This window comes from Taeniopygia guttata, chromosome 1 (genome assembly GCF_048771995.1).
Source record: "Taeniopygia guttata chromosome 1, bTaeGut7.mat, whole genome shotgun sequence".
In the NCBI taxonomy this organism is placed as follows: domain Eukaryota; kingdom Metazoa; phylum Chordata; class Aves; order Passeriformes; family Estrildidae; genus Taeniopygia; species Taeniopygia guttata.
The window spans coordinates 13,816,054-13,840,882 of NC_133024.1; the positions used below are offsets into that span (position 1 = coordinate 13,816,054).

The window sequence follows — 24,829 nt, forward strand, 5'->3', positions numbered from 1 at the left end:
GCTTTTTAGTACAGTCCATAACTGAGCATACCATAGCACCCAGTGCACACACATTAAGTCTAGCAGAGAGTAACTTCAAGTTATTCACCTTAACCTTTGCTCAGCAGCTTGGCCTGTGCTTGGTCAGTTGTGCCCCTCACATGAGGGCATCACAGTTCTGCAGAGACAGCTGAACCTCAGATTTAAACATCATGATAACGCCTTGTTTTGCCCTCTAGTGTGGTTTCAACAGCCTGCCTAAAGTTAGCATGGCAAAAGAAGAGCAAGGAAAAAAACCCCACAAATATCTCAAAAGCAGCATAGTGTAGCTTGGCCAAATGGCCAACTAAACTGCAGGTTTATAGAGCTACTCCTTGGAAATCCTGCCTTATATTCAGGTTGGGCTCCCCCCACCCCAATCAAGAGTAATTGATGGCAATTAAGTTGTTCCTAGTGAAGAAAAAAAGAATTGCCACTTACTCTTAACTAAAGCTCCAGCTGCAGCAGTTGAAATTTATTTCATCCAGCTTTTCTTCTTTAAATAATTCTAATTTGTTTGTATTTCTGTGGCAGTAGGTAGGTGTGCTTAAATTATGGCTGCTTCCTTCCTTGTCCTTTTGTCATTCCTTCGCAAGACGATTTTGTTATATGTCACCTTTTATTTTATTTTACTCTGTTGCTGCAATTAGCTTTCACTTGTGAGACCTTTTGAGGGGCAAGAGACCATCACGTTGCAGTGAGGCTGCTCTGGAACTATCTGTTTAGAGCATTTTCAAATACATTGCAGCATGACACACAGCTAAAAAAGAGTAAAGTGTTACCAAAACATAACTACAAACCATTGCCTGGAGTGCCAAAAGTATAGGAATACTTTATTGGATAAGAAGGTTGGGGAGTGCAGGCTGATAGCATTTCTAGGAAGTCTTTTATAATTAAGAAAATAATTTAGAATATAAATACAGTTTTTATATACCAGATAGTGATGTCAACATACATAACATTTGACCACATCACATGAAAGGTACACCAATGCATGCCACCACCTTTGCTGAGTGCTGATCCTCTCAGCTGAAACTTTTTTTGTAAAGTTCATGACCTGCTGATAACCTGTGGTGCACCTTGGTCTCTGCTATACTGGGTGAGCTATGCTAGTGATGAAAGCAGCCTGAAGGGAGTATATGGCCACAGTTTCTCCCCTTTGAGTGATTAAATTGAAGTTTTCTTCTCAGTTCAGAGCTTAGAGTGGTGCATTCATGCATAAAAATGTATTTTTTTTTTTAGAAATCCAGGAGCCTGATTTCCATTGCTGAATATGCTTACAGTCACTGTAATAAGTATCAGAGATAATTTAATGTACACTGGAGAGTGAGCACTTAACTTGTACATGTTGCTCCTAAGTGGTCTTGAACATTAAACTCTTTTGGCTTTCTGTGGGCCTATTATATAGACATTTACTAAATCATCAGGTTTGTTTTATGGAAAAATAAAATGTATCTAGCCAGTACTACTTGTGTGTACTCACTTAATTTAAGTCCTGGGAAAACAGTCAAAATACTTATATGGTAATGGGCTAATTCCCATAACAGTTAGCAGGGCTGATGAGATGGCTGGATAATCTATCCCTGGTGGGTACTACAGTCATTAATTCAGTTTTCTCAGTGCCTGCCTGATAGGTGGAGCTTTGGCACTGGTATTTTTTCCCCTCGATTATCTCTAGGCTAGAGGATGACAAATAAGGGATTATTTTCAATTAGTGGGGTGTAATAGAGGGGGAATGTGCAGTGCAATAAATTCTTCTTTTGTATACTTTTTAGCTTAACACACCAGCTCTTGTGTAAGTAAGACTACACATGGTTTTAATCAGAAGAAAGTATAATTCAGAGAAAGACCAATGTAATAAAACCCCCAATAACTATTTTTCTTCCCCTCAGGCCACAAAGTCCTAAGGTCAGATAAATTGTATTCCTGTTTGTCTAGCTAAGCCTACCCAAACCAAACTTTGAGGCACATAACAAATTAGCAAGAATTACCTTTGATAACAAGCATTATCCAAGCCACTTCTACTTGACACCAGTTCAAGGCAGTCTCAGTCAGTTGGGCTGAGACAGAGTGTGCAGTAGGAGCAGCGTGACAACTCTATCCTGGTGAGCTCACAGTGCCTCAGTTAATGACAGCAAAATCTTTCCCATGCTACAGCTGCTGCTAGCATGTAGGAGGAACGAGTGGTTTACTGATTTTTCTCTTTTCTTTTTTCTAACAATACAGTATTTACAATATTTACAAAAAGCGAAACAGAAATCTGTACATGGAAAAGCTTCACCGGCATTCATGGTGCTCCTTGATAAGAGAACTGAAGGCGTTTTGGTGTAAACTGGTCTTCACTCTTTTTTCCCTTTGTCTTCTGTTGCAAAACCAAACTCTCACGACTTCTTTCTCAAGATTGAGCCCCTCAGCCATCCTCATAATTTCCTGAGAAGACGGCTTACTTTGTTCTCCAAAGTGCCTCTCTAGGGCTTCTTTGGCAGCGATGCTGGATACAGGGGTAAAATTTCACCTTTAAAAACTTTTCTGTACATTCAGGCTTTCACCACTAGTTCAAGAGAAAGATCAAGTAACAACACTGAAGGCAGTGACTTGGTTTATTTCATCTTTCTCTATGTAAAAGGAACCCAAAGCACTAAAAATACTCTGTAGTTCTCTGCTGACACAAGCAGCCTGACATCGTACAGAATTTTGGCATGGGGTGATTAAAAGGCAAAATCAGCATTAAGTTCAGAGCAATTTCAATGTTGATTACAAAATATTGGTGCTTCTCCTAGATATTATCTAGGAGACACAGCTACTAACTAGTTATGAGTGGGGTCACAGGAACTGGAACAAGCCTGACCACCCTTCTGCCCCAGGAAATGCACATCAGTGGTGTTACCTGGTTGTATCAAATCATTTGGGTTTACAGAGAGGAAGAGCTCCATCATTTAGATTTGGGAAATACTGTGTTTTGCATCTCACTAATAATTATAGAGACAGCACTAGAGTATTCCTAGAAATCACAGAGATTACAGCCAGCTGTTTTAGCCATCATCACATTCTCCAAATGTCTGCCCTCATCTGTTCCTCAGAGTCAGAAGTGACCAAAACTGAGTAGTTCACTAGACAGAATAATTTAATACTCTTATTTTTTCTTATTTCCAGATAGAATTTGCTTCCAATTTCTGTTACATACTTTAAAAAACCCACATATGTGACATGCTTGTGTACCACTGGGAGGCATCCAGAAGTTTCAGCAGTAGCTGTAATTTCTTTGGACACGAGAGGGCACTTCATGCATTATTCTGGAAGTGAGGTGCAGGTACTTGCTACAGAAATACAGTATCTGCTTGAGTTCTAGTCCTTTCATCTCCTGGTCTTTATTTACAAATCAGTTTTTCAATATTTACTAATGTTTAACAGAACTGGCTAATTAATAGCATAGTGTTCTGCACATACAGAAGTATAGAAACATCATTACTTTTGACTAGCAACTTCATAGGTTTTGAGCAAAATATGAAATATAATACTTTGAAATTAATTGGAGGTCTGGAGGGTTATGCTGGGTTTTTTTTCACTAGAATATTTCCAAATATTGGAACTTTTAGAAGCCCAAGATATAGATATTCAGTATAGAAAAGAGCACTTAAATTTTGACAAGAAAAAGAAGTATCTTAGCCAAAATTGTTTCTAACCTGTAATAACCTAAATATTTATTACCTTATGGTGGTTCTGCGCTTCCTCTTCCGTTCATTCACTCCAACCTTTTCATTGTACAGAGCTGTATTAAAAAAAGAAGAAGCAGCCAAACAACAAAAGCTGGCAGTTACATTCCACAGGGACTGGAAAACAAGAACAATCGTTTGCAGAAAAATAGTCACTGTGTTTGAAGGAAGAAGAAAGCACAAGAGAAAGTGCTGCTGAATAAGAGGAGCATCACACACAGGATCTTTCCATTGTTAGGATGGCTGGTCATTGTTTTACCTCCAATTATAAATGGTTATAGGCAGAAATGGTTTGAAGCAAAAGGACTTTGCTAGTGAAAAATCCCTGTACACTGCTAAATGGGCTGTCCTGCAGATCCTGCTCTGGCTCTCTACAGGACTGGAATTGGTTTCCTGGGATGGGACTGGAAGAAATTTCTTCCAGCAGCCCAGGAGATGTTACTGCTATTCTGTACACTCCATGCACTTCAGTTTTCCCTCCATGCTCATCCAAAATTAAGATTACTATACTTTAACACAAGCACACCACAGCATTTAAAGCTGGTTAAACAAAATCTTTAGTCCGCAGAAGACATATAATAGCCCTAAAACATTTCTATGGGATTCTGCTTGAAGTGCAAATCACTATTTACAGGATTTCAGTTTCTCTACCTCCCACTTGTTCTGCTTCCTCCAGCCACTTGGACAGGATGGATTTCAGTTTGCAGGCGTTCTTGAAGCTCAGCTGCAAGTTCTCAAACCGGCAAATCGTCGTCTGGCTGAACTCGGAGCCGTGCACAGCAGCCAGGGCTTCTCCAACGTTGGTTTGTGTATAGCCTGCCAGAAACAAAGAGGGAAAAGCAACTTTGAAGCTTTCTAGGTGGGTTACTTTCCTTGAGATGCTCACCCTCCGCCGCTGGCTCTGGTGGACAGTGTGTGCTCAGTGCCTTCAGGCTGAGCTTCCCGCAGAGGTCCCTGCGGCCAGCGGAGCTCACCTCAGAGCTGTGCTCAGGCTCCTGGTGGTCTCCCTGGAGTGTGACACTGATTTAGTGGAGTTTCACACTCGATTAGGGATTTGAGAAGGATCCAGACACAGTATGTCTTTCTGTAGATGGTCCAAGAGCAGTAAGTGAATCGCTGGAGGCATTGCTGCTCTCCTGTTATTTGTCACAACAGCTAAGCTGAAGTCCTCAGAGAAATGCTGCAGTTTCCATGCAGACTCTGACTTTGCTTCAACAGCTCCCCGCTCATTTCTCTGAATGGGGATCTGCTGTGGCTGGGGGACTCCTTTTCTGCTTTGGTGCCAGGACAAGGCAGGATCTCTTTAGGCATTCAGTGTCCCATGAGGCACCTTTTAAGCTCCTTTTTGACTGCACTAACCCTTTGTCTCTCAGACCCACAACCTGTTTTTCCTTGTAAAGCTCAAACTCAGATTATTTTTCCTGTGCATATTGTGTTTCTCCCATTCTATAGGCTCCATGTGATTTGCTTACACCAAAGGAAGTTTTGTTCCCTCAAAAATTCAGGATGAAGATGCAGTGATTAACTATATGTGGCCTTCTATCACTGTGGCTGACAAAAAATACAAAATATACAGGAAAATTGGCCAGTTTGCAAATAATTTTTAAACCTTAATTTCTTTTATTTCTGTTTAGACTGCAAATGCAACATGGTGGCTTTCTAGCTGATGAGATAATGCACATACCCCACATAACCTTATAATTTTTTTAGATTTATAAAATAAAATGATTCCCTATAGTTCTGATGTAATATTATAAGTGATAATGCCAAGGAGGACAGGGGTCAGCCCACCTTGTCCTCAGCAGTTATCTCACAGCAACAAAGATTGCTCCCCATCTGTGTCATGGCACAAAAAAAAAAAAAACCAAAAAAAAAAAAAAAACAAAAAAACAAAACAGAAAGAGAAGCTTCCTACTGGAGTGAAGGATTTCCCATGGATGTCACTCAGTGTATACTGAAATGACAGTAGACCATCAGATGGGAGGTTAGATGGTTATGGGAGCTATCTGCCCTTAGTTGCAGATAATTTGGAGCGGTGCAAAATATTGCACCTCACACTGAATGTAAGTTACTGAACAGAAAAAAATTTTCTCTGCATTTGACACAAATAATTTAAGGGCAGGAAAGTTTAAAGCCCCTTTTTGCAAACTAAAAGCTGACATTTATTAATTCCATGCAAGTCTTCTAGGAATGGAGAAAGTTTTGCAGGGCAAGGCAGGATTAGAGTTATGCTCAGACAACAGCAGAGGCCAGACCATAAAACACTCAGAAATAATTGGGCTTTCACTGGAATCTTCCAGCCTTTTGTTCGTGGACATGAAACACATACCCAACTTGATTCTCCGCAGCTTAAACTCGTTGGCGAATTTCTCCAGCTCCCTGATTTCAGGGGAGTCCATGTCCACGGGCTCCTCCACAGGCTTGCTCTTCCTGCGGAACTCCTGCTTGAAGTCCGTGGCGGTGGGCTCGTCCGTCAGCAGGGGCTGGGGCAGGGCCGTGAAGCCGTGGCCCAGGGCACAGGAGCCGGCGCTCAGCGCGTGCTCCGGGAACTTGTACAGGCAAGGGGTCAGACCACCTGGGCAACGCCAAAGGGAAAGCTCATTGCAGTCATTCTCTGCTGCTGCACAGATAAAAAACCTCCCCTCACTGCCTCGTCATCCCTGCCTGCAATTTTAATTATATAATACACCTGACAGAATCCAGGAGTTAAAATTTCCGAGGATGTGTTTTCTCATTTTTGCCCCATCATATGGAAACCTATCAACAGCCCCTTTCACCAGCCATGGGCATCCCATCACTTAGCAAACTGTGAAGCACTTAAATAAAAGGCCTAAACTTACACAAATAAAAATCCATGCTCTAAGCTGGATTTAAGTGGCACAACAAAATCAATGGATCTGCGTCATTTTGAGTCACTTAAAAATTGCCCATCTCTACTTTCTGGTACAAAGAATACTTCCATGTGGATGCCATTTGATGCTCAGACAAGGTACTATCTTGGCTTAGCTGCAGCATAGAATTTCTTTGAGGAAACTACAAAGGTAAGATCTCAAAGGAAGAAAAAAACAAACCAGAACTCATTCAGAATGATCCTCCAAAAAAGGAATTGCTCAAGGATAAAACAGAACTATCTTTCACTACCTTTTGTTCCCAAATGTCAGACTTAACAAAGACATGCAGTTAAGAATGAAGGCTGATTTTTCCCTAGATATTGTATGTAGAGCTAAAAAGTCTCTGACCTGATGGAGGCATGGAGGGAATTACTGGAGAAATATTAACACTCCTCAGTGTATCTGGAGCAGCCAGTAAATTCCAGGTTCTCAGGTCATCCTTCCCAATTTTCTAAACTACACAAAACTGTGTAGAAGAGCTCAGAACTTCATTAACCTCCCCACTGCTTCCTCCATTTATTAGGACTAGGTTTTTCTTCACTGCCCCAATTATTCCTATCAGTCTTGGAGGTTCTAACCCCATAGAACTATTTTATATACTTCACACAGGACAACCACAAAAAAAAAATCCCAAAAGATAATGAAAAATACTTTAAAAGAGAGGGACTTGCTTTGCAAGGTGCTGACACCATTTACCACATTAGGGTGGGGCATGCTGCATGTCTGTAAGATGCGAGTCTGGGAGAGACTTGCCGAGAGCATCTCTGGAGTTGCAGGCTTGATGCCTAAGAAAATAAAATAAGAAAAGAAGATGGAAATAAGAAAAGAAAGGAGAAGAGTACAAATGTATTTATTTTGGAATTAAAGAAAACTAATTTCGGAGCAATATAATATATTATTACTTCTTAACTTCCTCCAGGGACCTGGACAATGCCAATGTTTTCAAAAGACACAGACATGCATGATGAAATACAAAAATTTTGAAATTTGCACCCCATGAAGGTGTGCACATGGGGACACTCTGTCCCCATGCAGACATATTAGTCCATGTAGATTTTCTCTAGTATTTCCTTAATTCTTAAATGAAATAAAATTCTGAGTTTGATTTTGGATTATTTTCAAGTCCCAGTTATTTCCTGGGAGTTATGCTAACTTGGTTCATGACATTATCTCATTGTCTGCTGCTTAAACTTGCACAGAATAAAAGTGAGCCTTACTCTTACTGAGCCTGGGACAGGGAAGAATGAGCAGGATGCATTAATGAGTGTAAAAATCCATGATCTCATGGATGATCTGCCTGCTAAATTCACCTATCCCTTTATGTCTTTACAAGCCAGGACATTTCATTCTGCCATCATCTTATTTTATAGCTTCAGCCAGGGCTTCATCAGCCCAGGTACTGGTCACACACAAGTGTGTTGTGTATGTCACTTCTGGCCCGTCAAAAAGTGATAATCACCAGGAGAAGTGGCCAGAGGTGAGCAAAAAGAGCAGGACTTTCCCAGCCTTGTAGGGAGACATAAGGTACAGAATGATTTCATGAGAGATGCAGAGGTTTGGGACACTCTGGGCACTAATTTCCTAACCCTTTTTCTAACGCCTTCATCCAAATCCCATCTTCTTTAAACGATTGTCCTGGACTGGTCCCTCTAAAGGAAAACTGGCTAAGATCCACATGCTGCCAGCTCACCCAGCTGAGGGTTGGCCTCTTACCTGTCATCACCCCATAGGTGGAAGGTTGATTCCCGTAGTGACAGGAGGGCACAGAGTAGTGCAGGCCTGGCCAAGGGTTCGCAGCGTTGTTGCGGCAAAGCCAATGCACCAACACGCACGAGTTGGGAGCAAAGAGAAAACAGACAGGACTCATAAGAACTCAAGATTCAAGACAGAACCTTTAAGTTTGAGGCAGGCAATGCCTTCTGTGCAGTTGTAGCTTCTTCTGTGAGCGTTTAACACAGGGCCACAGGCCTCAGGTTAACAGGGAGAAGTGCCACTAGAACTGATAGTAAAAGGGTTTTAAAATCATGGGGATTTAGGGTTAACAGGAAAAATAAGCTTAGTAGGCCCTGGAAAAATAAATACCTTTAGCACATGAAGGAGTAGTACTGCACTATGTAGCTAGTACATGATAATTGATATAATTGTTAGATGTGACGATTGTTTAGTAATTAAATATAATTACTGTTTAATCAGAAAGAATAATCATGTGAATCTGTGGTCATGGACCTAAGAAAGATCACGATAAACTCATGTCAATGTATACAATAAAACAATGTAAGTTTAATAATTAATGTGTAAATTATATAACGATAGAGTATAAAATACCTTCAGCTCGAAAGCCATGTCGGAGTCAGATTTGGGTTTGTACCCCGACTCCCAGAGCTCTTAATAAAAGCACCTGCATATAATCATACCCCGTGATTATATGTGTTTCCAAACACTAACAGAACTAGGGGGATATCCTGTGAGGCAGGACAGGAATTGCCGTGCTGTCCCTCGATGAGCTGCTTTTGGTGTAATCTATGGGCATAACCCAGTTTGCACAAACTGCTGAGCAGGAGGAACATTGCACACTTCAGGAGGAGACCTGTTCCTCTCCTCACACAACTTCCACAGGCCGATTCATTCTATCTCACACAAAAACCAATTCTATGGTCTCAGGAAAGTGCCTTCACTGTTGAGCAAACTCTGCAGCAAATGAAGGCCGGGGTTTCCAAAGGCAGCAGTTTGGGACATTTGCTTTGATGTGTCCAAAAGCCACAATTTCTTGCGTGCCAAGCAATTTTAGAGTGCTTTGGCAAGGTGGTCGAGAAACAAGATTCTGGATTCTTCTAACAAGTCAGGCCTAAATAAACATTTTCCATCACCAGCACCAACAAACACATTTAATTTGTCTCTAGTGTTTTCACAGGGGTATTTCGGGTCTGTGCTCAGTAATAGCCAGTGCCTGAAGAATGAGACCATTTTTTGCTAAGTGCAATATAGAGATATGTCTGTTTCTCATGTATAAATAGAAATAAAAATGCATGTACTATCCCCTCTAACAAGTGCAATAAAACAGAATATTAAAAATTAATGCTCATGAACATTCAGATATGTAAAACCACATTTTAAAGAACACATTCCTGTTGTTCAAAACAGTCTATTTAATTAGGGATTAGAATCTTTGAATTTTACAACAGTAATCATAACAGTAAAGTGTCCTATTTAAATATACTTGTACAGATATAAAATCTACTAAGATAAACATGCTTATACTAAAGTAGATGCAGTGAAAATAAAGATTGTATTAATAACTGCAATGCATGCATAGCAATTAAACTTTTCTGTCAAGAGCTGAGCCTTTATAGGTTGCATTTTTCCACTATTTCTTAATCCACATACTATAAACTTTATACATTAAAATACAATTTTTGATTTGCTAATATCAATTTAAAATTAAATAGTGAGGATGATGCTATTTAAATGAAATAATAGCAGTTAAAGTGTTGAGGATATTGCAAAGCATCAGCTAAATGACATGACGTAGTACTTGAGCAGAAGTATTTTTACCTTTCTTGCGATAAAGAATTATTACATCCATTTTTAAAACTTTTGACGTTAAAATTAATTCTTTCACCATATTTTACACAAATTCTCCTCACATGCACTCAAAGTGGCACTTTTTATGAGACTTCCTTAATCTATATATGAAATTTGTAAATCTTGACTCATTGTAGTTGCCACCATTCTGTTTCTGCCTTCCCAGGGTCATTTTTTAACAGGATCATCTTCTGGATGTGATCCTGCAATCAAAATTTCCACTGTCTGCAGTGGCATTTGTCCTTGGGTGGCAGATACAAAACACCAAAACCTAAACCTGCAGCAGGTGAGCAGATCCTTTGGGCCAGCCCTCATCGTGAACCTAGAAAATACTGCTGGGATACAGACACATAAATCTGACCTCATACAAAATTTAAATTCTCAGATTCCCTGCCACTATTGCTAACCCACAGCTGTACTGGGATATTTTGAGCCTCTTGCTTAATGTATAAGATGATCCTGTTTTCTGTTACTGAAAATCCATTTTCACTACATACATGTTTTTTCGTTTCATTAAAATGCTTTATTACCAATGCTTTTCAGGAGAAATCCACTTTCTTGTTAAGACTCCAAATGAAATTCTAATGTTAATACAATTTCAAATAAATCAACTATTTCTTTTTCTTTCCCTGAAGGCTTTCTCTCAACAATTCCTGTATTCCAGAATCCTGCCTCTGCAGTATTAACACTGCAAGAAAACTCTCTTTGGCTCAGATATTCGGTGATTAAATAGTCCTAGTATTTAAATTAATCCAATTGGATTATATACACAAATATACAAAATTCAAAAATAACGACAAGTTTTCTACTACACATTTTGAAAATCACACTTAAACCTTAGTCTTGACTCAGTTTGCAATATGCCTTGCAAAGCAAAGTTTTTCCTTCTTTAAAACTCCCCCAAGCTATATTTACACTTGAGGTCTTCTACATATATTTCCTACTTAAGGTAATATATAATATTTGATATTATGGTTGCATAATAAACAACATCTTGAATAATTTACATGACCATTGTCATTGAAGACTGTAGTTATACCAGTGACAGTGTCTGAACCTAAGTTGGCAGCATATTTGAGTCTAATTTTGTAACAAACTTAAAGAAAATTACGTATTTAGCTAAAACACCAACATTTGTGCTTTTCCTGATTCACTCATATGCAGAGCTTTGTGAAATTGCTTCTACTGTGGCACAGTCCCAATCATACATAACACTGACACTGAACACTTTAAACATTGAGAGCTCAATATCACCCAAAAATTACAAATGACAGCAAGAGTATTTTCAAAAAGTACCTGTAGACACAACATTGGTGGTATGGTTGGAGACCTGCAGGCACTCTGCAGCGCTGTGATGCATTATCAGAGGCAGAGAGGGAGAAGAGTCAGAATTCAAGGGCACAAAGGTGTCTGAGGAAGCAAATGCTTGGCAGCTCATACCCTCCTAGAGGTGAGAGAGCTGCCTGCCCCGTGTTCTACCAGAGCAGATCCTGCAGGATTAATGGCACCTCAAACTCTATTCCAGGATTTTACCTGGATATACCCACAGAGGAGGGCTCCGGAGCACAGGGACGTCGTGTGCAGGTATTTATACCAATAGGAAATCCCTTTATCCATTTTAATGCTCTTTTCCCAGCAATATTGCTACCCTGGTACAGAGCCTCCTTCCTTCCCACACAAACACAATACGTGTCCAATTAATGGAGGGGCGGGGGAAGAAGAGGGAAACCAGAGACATGATTTGACAGATATTTTCAATTAGGTCTTTTGTGGAGGACAATGACCAGGGAAAAAAATTAAAATATCGTCTCCAAAGTCGGTGGCAACAGACAAGTGAGTTTAATACTAAGTAAGTTTCCACAGTTAACACCTGCCTCCAAAATCTCATCCAGGCAATTGTCTGGAAGGCAACCTGTCTGAGAGCTCAAACAGAAGTCTGTAATAGTCAAGAACCTATAGCAAAATAATCTGAATTAACCTAATTCACAACAGTTGCACGGTGATCATTTGTCTTGACCTATACCAGTATAAATCAGAGCCGTGTAATATGAAGCAGCTGTAGCCAGAAGGAAGTTTTTGAGCAGATAGCTTTCCATAAGCATGATGTGCTAAATGTTTATCTAAGATGAGCTTTTAACAGAGTCCATGGTGTTCCTTAAAACTCATTCACAGTTCCTCTTATTAGTTTATACTACCACAGAATCTGAAGTCTTCTCCAGAAGATCCTAAGTAAAATCAGAATCCCTACTCAAAGAAGAAAAGTGATTTTTTTGACATGAAACTGGAATAATTTTGGAACATTAGAGAGCATACAGGTTACCCTAAAAATGACGAAAAATTCTGCAGTACACCATAGTCACGTATTCTATATAGATTCAATAAAGTTGGGCTTGGTTTGGTTTTTGCTAGCAAAAATGTTTGGTCATATTTTATGTGAAGATGACAATATTTTTTCTGTGTTTCATATTCTAAACTGGGACAAATGTCTGAACTAGAATTTTGACAATAGCAACTTCAGATACATGAGATGGGAGCAATCATACTTGTTATTGAACCATTTTTCATGTGTTACTGCAGAAAAGTGGCATTGCATGGAGCCATTCTGTAGAATCCTTTAAGTGTGCTTTGGGAAAGGCTGTGTTTAAGATTGTGAAAAATTTTCAAAATTACTGCATAGGGCAAACTGCACATGTCTTTAACAGTGGTTATCTGCTACTTATACAGGCACTTTCAGATTACAAAATATACAAGAAGCATCAAAATAATTATTGCAATATTATGGAAGATACTGTCATCAAATGAACCCCATCTGCATTACTTTGGGCTTGGCTCAATGTATCCTAATGTCTGTGGATTCATATTCCAAAATTATTTTAGTTATTTTCACCTCCTCTTCCCCCTCAGCAAGGGGCAGGATAAATCTAACAGGGGGTTTCCTCCACATACCAGAGTTTTGAAGCCATGGGAGAAAAATAATAACTTTACATCCCTGTCTCTGACAATTTTTTTTCTCAAATCCCAATAGGTATCACTGTAGACAGTGATTCAGTACATAGAAAATTTACAGTTTCACTGGAGACTCATGTCTAGATGCAAGTTGCATCCTGTCCCCAAGTACAGGATGGAGCTCACGTCCAGATTTCCCTTTCTTGCCCAGGTCAGGAGAAGCTTGCCCAGCTTTGCCCAGGTGCTCAGGCTTTCCAGACCTATGGGGTTCATTAGAGGGGGTTCTTGTGGGTTTATGGATGTCACTCACCCACAAAATCTGGAACTGATTGGGACTGGGAAAGTAAATTCAGTCAGGAGTCACAAGGCACTGAGCTTTCCTTCAGGGTGCAATATAAAGGTGCTCTGTATCAGTGTTCCAGACACCACCTCAAATGAGTTTTTTCATGCCCTGGCTATTCATTATTGTGTTTTATAGTGCTGAATGAAAAAACTAATTTTTTGTGTTTGTGCTATATTGCCTCCTTCTTGCTAATAACGTCGCTATTTTTCATTTTGATTATGACCAAGATTTTTTAATTGCATTCAGTTTCAAATAAAGGGTTTTTTGCATTATATTTGAGGATCCTGGAAAGCTGGATTGTTACCAATTCTAGTTACTGGAAAAATTTCACATTCTTCAGAGCTCATTTCTAATACGAGTAGCACCTCTCATAAAGCTTTGTTACCACCCTCCCCAGATACTGTGCTAGGGCTTCAGCTTGCCTGACCCAAAGTTACCCTATATTGTGATTTCTTGGTCAGTTTTAAGACTGCTTCACAGCACACAGTTGAGCTGAAAGCTTCTGGCAGGAATTTCAAGCCACTGACTGAAAGAGGTCATTCCTTCTCTACACTTACAAGTGCTCTCAAAATTTCAGTGGGAGTTTTCTGCCCTGAAACCCAGACCCCATTCTCCATTTGAATGGTGGCATGATGCTGGTAAATGTCACAGTGAATCCCATCTGCTTCCTGCTGAATCCTCAGTTAAACTGGCCTTTTGGGGGGCAATTACTTCTATAAAGAGGATGGGGGAAATGAAGATTTATTGGATAATTCTGAGCTTACCTTAATGTCTTTCCTTAGGTTGAACTCCAATCCTTATTCCATGTCAGTAGTCTGATTCTTTGCCCCATAAATCTCTTCTGATTGAATTCCAAAATAATGAAGAAAGCCATCAAAAACCCATTGAGGGTTTTTAAGACAGCATGAAACTGTCTGTTTTAGTGGCAAAATGATCCCTTCTTGTGGTTTTCTTAGCTCAGAAATAGCATCTCATTGTAAGATCTCAGGTCTGGCCATGAGACAGGCAGGGAAACACCATCATTTTCCTCCACAGGAGCACAGCATTTCGCTTCCCAAGAGATGATTCCATGCTGGTCAACAACATGGATTTCCAGCCTCATCTTTGCCAAGAACCACAAAATGACAAAGAAAATCTGGCACAGTGCAAGTCTTGGCAGCATCTTTGATTCATTCACTCCTTTTCCCAGGTCTCCAAGCCCTTTTGTAGATAAACTGAAAACTATAAGGCTTGTTCAGATAAAGAGCTTGAAAAGGTGGAAGTCTCTACAAACCTAATCACTATGATAGTCCTGCAGCTGAAATATATCCCACTGAAACAGTCACTCACTTATACAATTACACTCTGGAGTATGTATGTATGTCTGTCTATCTATCTATCCCAATAATGCATCTCAGAGAACTTGTGGTTTTTTGGGAAGTGAGCTTCATTTTTGCCTTCACTGCACATGGAGAGGGCGAACTTCAACTCTGTTTTTCCTGAATAATACTGCAGTTTGCATCCTGTCACCCTGTACACTTTTGTACAATTTACTCATGTGCAAATAATTGTGTCACATTTCATTTTATCCAGAATACTGAAATTCCCAGGTTTTAACTCTATCATAATTCCATTATTATTTTTTATTGGGTTGGTAAAAACCATAAAACTGCTCTAGAGATTTGCACATTTACCCAATTCTTCCCCTTGTTTTTCCTGTGCAGAAAGTTCTTGAACTGGAATGACCATGCTCGTGTTATTGAAACCACCACAAGGCAGAGGGATATCACAGATCCAAGGTGTACTTCCCACACTGTAAATGAAAAAGACAACTCTAAGTGCATAACACTGTGCATGGAGAAAGAAAAAAATCTTTTTTCTTAGGTAAGACACAAACTGACTCACAAACTGTCAGTGTATGCCACGGATAGTTTCATTCACAACCGATGGGGGTAGGGAGGGTGGATTAAACATTTTCAAGGAAGACGCTTTCCCAGGGAGCAGCACAATGCAATTTGGTTTTAAAAACCTATAGAAAGCTTATCCAGTCTTGCTGCCAAAGTCTGGCTCGCTGGAGTCTGAGTAAAACACATGTGCAATTGCATTAGAGCAAACAAAAGCCTTAAAGCCTGATTTAGACTGAGTGGGACTACTTGCTAAAGACCAAAAAGAATTTAAGATTAGTCGTTTCTCTGAGCCACCTGTCCCTAACTTCAGATCACCTCTGCAGAAAAGAGGCCCCTGAACATGCAGCACAGACATGATCTGTTATCTGCAGGGAAAGGTGGTGTTCCCACGGCTCTCAAACAACAACCTGAGCCAGGGCAGCAGCTCCCATCATAAAATACAGTTAAACTTAGCTATAAGAGCTACAACCTGAAATAACTGATACAAATTCCACTGCTTTTCTTCATGCTCCCAGTCAGACTGGTGGTCCTCAAAATTATTCACATTGCAAGTATACTGGTGGAGACCCTGGCACTTAATGGAAATGATCCAATCTCATTCCAGCCTTATTCTAGTGAAAAGCAGGGTGGGATCATAACTGCAAACAGTAATGATTGGGACCAGACAGGGGACCCATACTAGGAATGAGTTAGGTCAAGTAAGTGGGAAAAAAAAATCAACTTGCACTCAACAACTTTAAAGCATTTAGAAAATATTACTACTGACAATGATTTCACATTTGTTAAAGGCCAAGTTTAAAACTCACATGTATTACAATCGAGTTTGTACAAACATTTTCAGTTTTTTCAGGACGAAGTAAAAACAACTTCAGCAGAAAAAGTCTTTTCCTCACACAGTTTCCTTTGGAAAATCACATCTCTTCTACAGAGAGAAAGAAATGTATATACCCAGTTATGAATTTTAATCCACATAATGCTATTTCTAGAAATCTAACTTTTCAGGGAGTGCTTTTATTCTTCTCCAAGTGGCTTCTTTCCATTTGTTTATGTCATTTCAGAAAGGGGATCTGTAATTTCAGGAAGTTTTCATCATGCTACAGTAGCCAAAGCATTAATTCTTTCCCAGTTTTGCTTTTAAAGGCACAAGTCAAGCATTGCTTTCACAAAGCTTTGGTAAATATTCCTGTACACAGAAAGCAATGCAAATGGTGCTTTGAATCTTGCACATGTAAAATTTAAGGTCCCTTCACCTAACATAAAATGGAGCAAAATATGCATCCCCTGCTTCTCGGTTTATGCTTTCAGTAGCAGAACATTTTTTTCCCCAAATGCTGTTAATCAACAAGTCTTGCTTATTGAAAAAAAAAGGAAATAAGGGGAAATGACCATTTCCACATCTGAAATGCTTCAGAAATTCCCCTTCAGACATACCCTGAGATAACACAAAGATGGAAGGAAGAGAAAAACTAAATGAGTGTATGTACAGCAGGGCAAAAAAACACAGGAAATTAATAGAATTTAAGGGCGATTGCTTGCCAGGGTAAAGCTGCTAAGGCAGATTGCTGAGAGGACAAATCTGGCCCTAGAAAATACCTTGGAACCACCCAGGTCAGCCATTTGAATACATATCGCATTAATACTGAAATTCATCATCATTGTACATCACCTAAGAACACACCATCTATTGCTGCATATCTGCTATGAATTTGTCCTTTTACTACTTAGGTTGGCAAGAAAAGTTTCTGTCAGAAAAAAGAATCTAACCAGCACAACAAACTAGTACTGCTAGTCCCCTGCCCACAGTGCAAAAATCTACTGAACACAACTTTTTCTTGGAAATTTGGCTTATATAATCAAACAATTGAATGAAAAATAAAAAAGGACAGTGAACAACCCCCCAGACACTTTTCTTGTAGGTATCTTTTACTTCACATGTCCCCGAAAGCAAAATTTCCTTTTTAGTTCCCAGACAATACCACCCTGAATACCACCCTCACCATCTTTTGAAAGGGTTTCAGAAATTTCCATGTAGAGGTCAAAAATCCTGAAAGGTTCAGAGTGCATTTAAAGGCTCAAAACATTCTTCCATGGCTGTTTACCACAGCAAGATGCCTTTGGCATTGCAGCCTGTGTCACCTTTGAACAGCTTGCACCCTCTGCTTTTTCCTGGGGAAAAGAACTCCGTGGTCTCAGTGTTGCTCCAGCCCTTGGTGGGTCACAGAAAATGTTGTGCCATAGCAAGACAACACTCATGGGCATCTCCATGCCACATATGTAGCCCCACCTCCAGCTCTTAAAAATAACTTAAATAAAAGGAATAACCAAGAAAATGTCCTGGCCCAGGCACTTTCCACGATTCACAGGCAGAGGTGAGTGTGTGCCTCACATGCCCAAGCCTCTCCAGGGAAGTCTGAGGGACACGTAACAGGCAACAGCTGAAATAAGGTTCTGTGAGGCTCATTAATACTTTTGCCTATTGGTTAATTTTATTGGAAGCCTGGGACAAGGATGTGGTAAAGTTCACAGGGAATGTACTGAATAATGAGGATGTTCTTTTTTCTCCCCCTTCTTCTCCCTCTGGAATAAAATCAGCCTCTGCTGTGCTCATCTGCTTCGTGCCTCCTGTCCCTACTCCCCACTCCTCCCTCGTTATGTGTCACACGAAAGAAAAGCTGGATGATATGTTCCCAACTACATTTGGATATCTGACCAGCAAAACTGATGAACACTCTTCAGCTCTAAAATTGTTCCAAAGTGAAAAACAAAATCTTCGGCTTCAGCAGTTTTAGCATAAAATCAACAAATTTAAATAGAAACTTTCAGCTTCCATAAAAAGTAACTCAGAATTTCAAAATCTGTATCAAAGTTCTCTCCTAATTCTGAGTGTCTTTCATGAGCTTTCATAAATTTTTTTTTTTTTTTTTTTTTTTTTACTACCTGAGGTTATTTTAGAAAAAATATCCAAGTTTTTGATCTGCGGCATTGTGAGATCTGTATGAGGTAAATTGTATAAACAGAATAAACTGTGGGAGGAAAATTTCCCAGACAAACTGCAATTTCAGACATCCACTCTTTTGGAATTTATCCAGATTTATGATAATTTATACAATGCTACTTAATAAGATTTTCAGTAGTAAAGCCACAAGATAAATAGCAAGTCTGTGGATTTTTTAAAATTCAATTGAATTTTCTGAGGTCTGGATTTTAAAATTTTTTTAGACAACTTTAATACTTTAGATCACAACCTGTGCAGATACATTTTGCTCTTTTTTACCAAGACAATTGTAATGTTCATACTTTAACATGGTAATTTACTTACATTCCTCTAGCTTGAGTCTAATGAAAATGAGCAATCAAGTAGGAAAAAAACAAACAGAAAACAACCCTCAAAAGACTGAAATTCATTCAAAATATTGGAGTCAGACTTTGATATCTTCACTGAGCAGTGAATTAAGCAGTAAACATTCTTTCAAATACTTCAGAAACGTTACTCAGTAAAAGTACAAGATGAGGGCTAAGTGGGACTTTCTGATTTCACTAAAATGATTAGTGATGAGAACTCAATTATTTTCTGTATTCATGGAGATCAGCGATAGAGTAACACCACTTTCTGTCATTATCAGTGTAAAATAAAGGTCATCAGCTGGTTACAAAGATCAAATCCTAAAGGACACCATTTTGTGAGCTCCCAGAAAATCCTGGTCATCTATATTCATCCCTGAACTTTGCCTGTACACTCTGCATGGATGAATATTACTGTCTTAGACAGACAAACAGCAGCAGCTCAACACGGTCAGCAGTTTTGTGTTTCATTACCAAACGAAACATCTTGCCAGCAAAGTGATTTCATTAGCATATTCAAACCACTGGCTGGCTCAGTCTGAAGGTCATTTAAAATTCCTTGAAATATGAGATAAAATTTTAATTCTTAAATCTCACATAACATTTAAAATGCATTATTCTTTAGGAAAGTATCTCATAACTCTCACTGAAAATTTAATCCACACAACCCGATTAATCATCACCAAGCAGTGTTAAAACTGAAAAGTGCACCTTCTCAGAAGAGTAATCATCATGGTACAGTATGATTTTTACCCTTCAGTGTCTCCTGTCACCTAAAGGTCTCGGTTTTGTCCTCAAAAGGTATTACTTGAGTATTTTGGGTGAGGAAATCATGTGTTAAGCAGCTTGCCCAAGAGAATACAAAATCTGAGGCCAGGCTGGGGATAGCAGCCAGACCTACTGATGACATTTTGATCAGATCTTCACATAAAACTGTACAGCTTTCAAATATATTCCTTTGTCATGGGGGAAAGTATGAAACCTCTCACTAGGCTGAGATAAGAACTCAGAAATTACACTTTCTGGGGTGTGCCCACAGGCAAAGAACCATGTGAATCCAGTCTTCAGAAGTCACTGCCCAAGACCTGAGCTGATTCAGCCTCTGTGGAAATTGACAGCTGAGAGAGCATTCTTTTCTTCCAAATATAAATGAGCATGGGGGTTAGGGAGAGAGGGCTTTCTGGTTTATTTGAAGGTGAGAAGTAAAATTATATCATTTGTATATGCACACCTCTTAGAATAATGTTCAGTTAAAGATGGAAAGTGGGAACTTCCCAGAGCAAAAACCAACTCAAACAATAGTGCTTGGAGCACCTGTTATTTACAATTTGCACAGGCGTAGAAGAATTACTTACTCTTGGAAAACATTCAGATGTTTTCATTTCTCCCCAAGGCAAATATTTTAATGCTTCTCCTCAGAACTGTGTCTACAGTACTTTCACAACATCACTGCTCTGCTAAATCCCTTTGAAGAGCCCAACCACACAGACACCACAGTAAGAGGCAGGAACAACAGGGCTTTGAAATTTCCTTTTAAATCCCAGCGCTGCACTTGAGTCTGACAGCATGTACATTTAACATATGGCTAAAAGCTTCTCTCCATCAGCAAATGTTCTGACCTGAAGAAGCAGATATTAAAAAAATCACACCATTCTCCAGGTGTTAAAACAAAACAAAAAAAAAAAAAAACAAATGAAATAAGTACATGGGAGGAGGAAAGCAGATGAGGGGGAGCCCTTCTGTTCTTTACATAGACTCACTCCAGGCAAATGAATCCTAGGTTTAACTCAATAGCATTTAAATCTTTGAAATAAATTCCCCTTTCTTCTCCTGCAGGGAGAGCAGTAGTAGCTGTGGTAAGGAGCCTGATTCTCAGCCTGGCTTAGCCAAGGTCACCTCCTGTAATATCCTGGTAAAAGGTGTAAAAATTTAGGGAATGGTGGTCAGTTTGTGTTCTCTGTCCTTCCCCTGCCAGGGGAGGCTGCAATTACAGTGGAGGAATTTCACTCTGGTGAAATCCTTGCCCACATAGGAAGAAGTGTACAGAGGAAAATCATGTTTAAAATCCCTGGGGTTTGTGTGTTGTGCTCGGCACCCTGGGAGTCCCCTGAATTAAAGCAGCTTTTGCAAGAATGTCCTAACAGACACCTCATTAAAAGCCCAGCTCCTGAGATGCTCGTGATCTGGAAGGTGAAGAAAAAGGGTATGGCCTGGAAGGAAAGGACAAAGAACACAAACTGACCACCATTCTCTACATTTTTACACCATTTACTAGGATATTGCAGTGGATTAGGGGAAATAAAGGAATTATTGCAAGGAAAAGGTAAGCCAACCTTTGCTATAATTTAAGACATAATACAAATAACATTCTTCATAAGTCACTGTCAAACTATTGGGGTTTTATTTTACAAGAATAATAATTATCCATGTGTGATGCTGAATAACAAGTCAGCAACACAGAGGATTCTGTGCAGACTCCGTGCTCCAGAAGTGTTGTACACAGGGAAATATTCACTTTGGCTAACCACATACCTGGACCAAGGCTGGACAGACTAAAACATAACACTGCCTTATCAACTTAACACTGCCTAAGGAAGAATTCCAAGAGAATTCCCCTCCTCATTTACCCTCAGAGCAGTATGAATGAGTATTTTCTGAAGCAAAGGGGAAGCAAGCACAGGGACATGATTTGTAAATAGCATCTCTGAGTTCATTATGGTCTCAAGGTCTATGCTGATACATAGACCACTGCACTAGAAAATGGATTTCCATGTGTGGACTTCAACAGACCTCAACAAACTTCAACAAATAACAAATCTAAAATTACAAAAAAGAAAATAAATGGCCACTTTTACTAGCCTTCCTGTGGCATGATCCATCACAAACCACAAGAAAAACCTGAAGCCACAGACCTATACAAAACATGTTACCCTGAAAGATATAAGTCAGCTGAGTGCATCTTCCCAAAGCTCTTTAGATAACCAAACAAACATGGAAAATTTTCACTTTTCTGTCATTATCTTATTAATTCTCTTTGTTATTTTCTCCTCTTTTCAAACATTGCTTTCCCCCTGACTTGGAACTGGCTATAGCTCCCTTTTCCAAACTCCCTCCAGCTACTCAGTTGACTCAACTACACAGTGCAAAATCACTTGCATTGGAGAACAACATGTTTTTCTTGTTGTCCAGTAAAATTTAAAAATACAGGTTGAACAAATCCAGACCCTATTAAATAAAAGGTTGGTTTGCCTAAGAGAAAGTCTATATTAGCACAATTTTTTCAGAGATTAGGCACAGTCCCACCTGTTTATATTTAACTAGAAGTGAATTTGGGTGGTGTATTACTGCATCTTCAATAAGAAAGTAATGAATAACACAGCACATGCCCTGTCACAAAACTGTAGTAAAGGAAAAAAACCACCACCATTGTCTCTGCAACTTAGCATTTATTAGAAGTAGATAAGAGTAATACCCTCATATTCCAATTACTTTTAATTTACACTAGTTTTATAAAATCTAAGTGGAATTATTCCATGACATCCCTTTGGATGTTTTCAGACTAAATATCTACTTTCCCCACAGGGGAGAGGTTTCCTTAGACTGAATAGACACCAACTTTCCAATTCCAGTCCTGTTGGAGCTGTTTAAAATACCTGGTGCATCACAGAGAGCACGCAGGTGTTTGCACCCCAAACACAGAGCAAAAGGAACATGAAATCAGATCTCCCTTATCTATTTCAGTTCACTGAGAGCATGGTGACTTTTTAAAATGCCTGGGGGAAAGAAACCCCAAAACATTTGATTTTTTTAACATCCCCATGCTGATATGATTGATAGGTATTGGTATTTATTCTGTTTTACAATTTTCACACAGATCATCAGCCAAACAACCTGAATGATTAATTAAGTTCTTACAATTAAATTCTACTTCTGCCCTTCATGACTGTTCTATACCAACCTGAAACAAATTATATTTGAGTCCCCAAAAGATTTCACAGATATTAACAATGTTAATTCTCTTTAACAGAGAAAGATAATTAAGAAATAATTACAGAAAAAACATGCATTTCTAGCAACGCCTATGATAACTTCTCATCTCCACCAAGCAAACACGGTACCTGAACAGAAGATTTCCACAAAGCCAGCTCTTAATCTCTTTCTTAATCCAACACTCAGCCTCATCTTCATGTTTGCAAAACATAACCACTTGTTCTTTTTTCCCTCCAACAGCTGAAATCTTGTCCATATCACCAACAGAATATCTTCTAAATGAATAGCAAGATGTATTCCCAATAATAAGCCATTTTTTCAAGAGGCAACAAACTTTATATAGAGAATAAATAAATTTATTAAATGAATACTTCATATCTGAAGAGAGAACTAATTGATATTACTAAGTGCCTCCACCTGTCAGAGGATTTTATTAATAGCTTTGTTTTAAATAATCATTCTCGGGTAAAGATTGCTTATTTAATTTCCACTGCATGCTCAATGGTTAAAAATTTTACAAACCACCAAATTATCACACTGGATTGTGTTTGTTTCATAAAAGTCCCCTTTGTAGCAAAAGCTACCAGAGTGATATCAGAAAGGAACATTGTAAAGGAGTTAGTTATATACTGGCACAAAACTATTTATCATAGAAAAGGGAGGCAAAGCACCATTTTAGTGTGAGTTTGGAATTAAACACGTCAAAAATCCAGAGAGAATTTCCATGTTCTTACATTAAATTGCATGTTAAAAATAAGGCTACTAATCTAAAAGAAGTTGGGGCAGCATGCTTTGCTCTCACGAGGTGATTTCTGAATTTCTGAAAAAATTCTGAGATCAGAATTTTTCTATGATCAAAAATCATCTTTCAAACATAGGAAATCCATGAGAAAAAGGGCAAAACTTGTAGCATATATTTGTTTATATGCAAATGGATTAACATATTTTACAGCTCTGCTTCAAACAGAGGGATTGAGCTGATTGTGTGCTTATATTACACTTACAGCTGAAACACAGAAGCTGTTCAATATCTGCACAGCCTCCTTGAAACAGAGGTGCTTTTAGTTCCATGAAAGGACACTCTGAATGATAATTCTCAGAATTTTCATAAATATTAGCAATTTTGAGTAAAGCTGAAGAAACAAAAATATTAGGAAAAAATGGCATAGTGGAAGTTATAAAATATAAACCCATTGGACACATTTTGGCCACATCATTAAGCACAGAATGTGAGAAGCATACCCTGGTACCAGGGTGTGTTAGGTCAGGGTAACTGGTACAGACTGTAAATATCTGTTGGTCATGCAAGGTTTTTTACTGTTCTCCAACCAATTCAAATTAAATGTATGTTAATATTTGAATTAATAGTTTTTCACTGCTGTGAAGAGGAAAATACTGTTAAAACTTTCTATTTTGAAAGTTTTCCACCTTTTTGTGTTGTCTGGTGCTGAGAGTTGTAGCTTTGAATATGACACAAAACAGGCTTCAAAAATGAGCAAGAGCTGAGGTTCAGTGTCATAGCTAAATGCAGTCTTTAAATAAATTTCACTGAGGAATAAAATTGTTTTATGCAATATATAAAACTTTCTTAGCAACTGCTTTAACACAATGATCACAAAATTAAACTTATTTAGTACCCATTTACTTTCAGATTTCTAATGTAAGTTACACATTAATTTAAACTCTCTTAGCTCCTCAAAAACACTCTTCCCTACATTAATTTTTTTAAGTTTTTTCATTAATGAACTAAGTAATAAAACATGCTGATGATTGGCATCACCATGGTGGTCAATGAAAAAAAAATATGCTCAGATACTTCAGTGTGAAGATCACTTCTAGAAAGAGCATGGACCTATGAACACATGTGACAGGTAAATTTTCATATTAAATAGCTAGGAAAAAAATTGTGATTTGGGATTAAATGAAATAAACTGAAAGGCTAATAAAAGTAATTGATTAGATTTTTTTTTCTAATTGAAAAATAAAGAAGCTACAAATCTATTTCAAAATTCATCTTTCATAAAAAGAAGTAGCTGGCAGCATTCAGTTTGTCTTGAATTGCAGATTTTACAACACTTCATTCTGTCTAAAGAAAAAAATTAGCGTAAAAATGAATCC

At 38.7% G+C, this 24,829-nt stretch overlaps 1 protein-coding gene across 1 annotated transcript; it reads right to left on the bottom strand.

Moving 5' to 3' along the window:
- Positions 1 to 824: 824 nt before the first annotated feature.
- POU1F1 (POU class 1 homeobox 1) lies at positions 825 to 11,642 on the bottom strand. The gene is given in 8 exon segments (XM_072923566.1): positions 825 to 2,509; positions 3,727 to 3,787; positions 4,383 to 4,547; positions 6,061 to 6,306; positions 7,294 to 7,407; positions 8,336 to 8,419; positions 8,422 to 8,484; positions 11,501 to 11,642. Coding segments are annotated over 8 exon segments (1,089 nt in total). The 3' UTR covers positions 825 to 2,295.
- Positions 11,643 to 24,829: the final 13,187 nt, after the last annotated feature.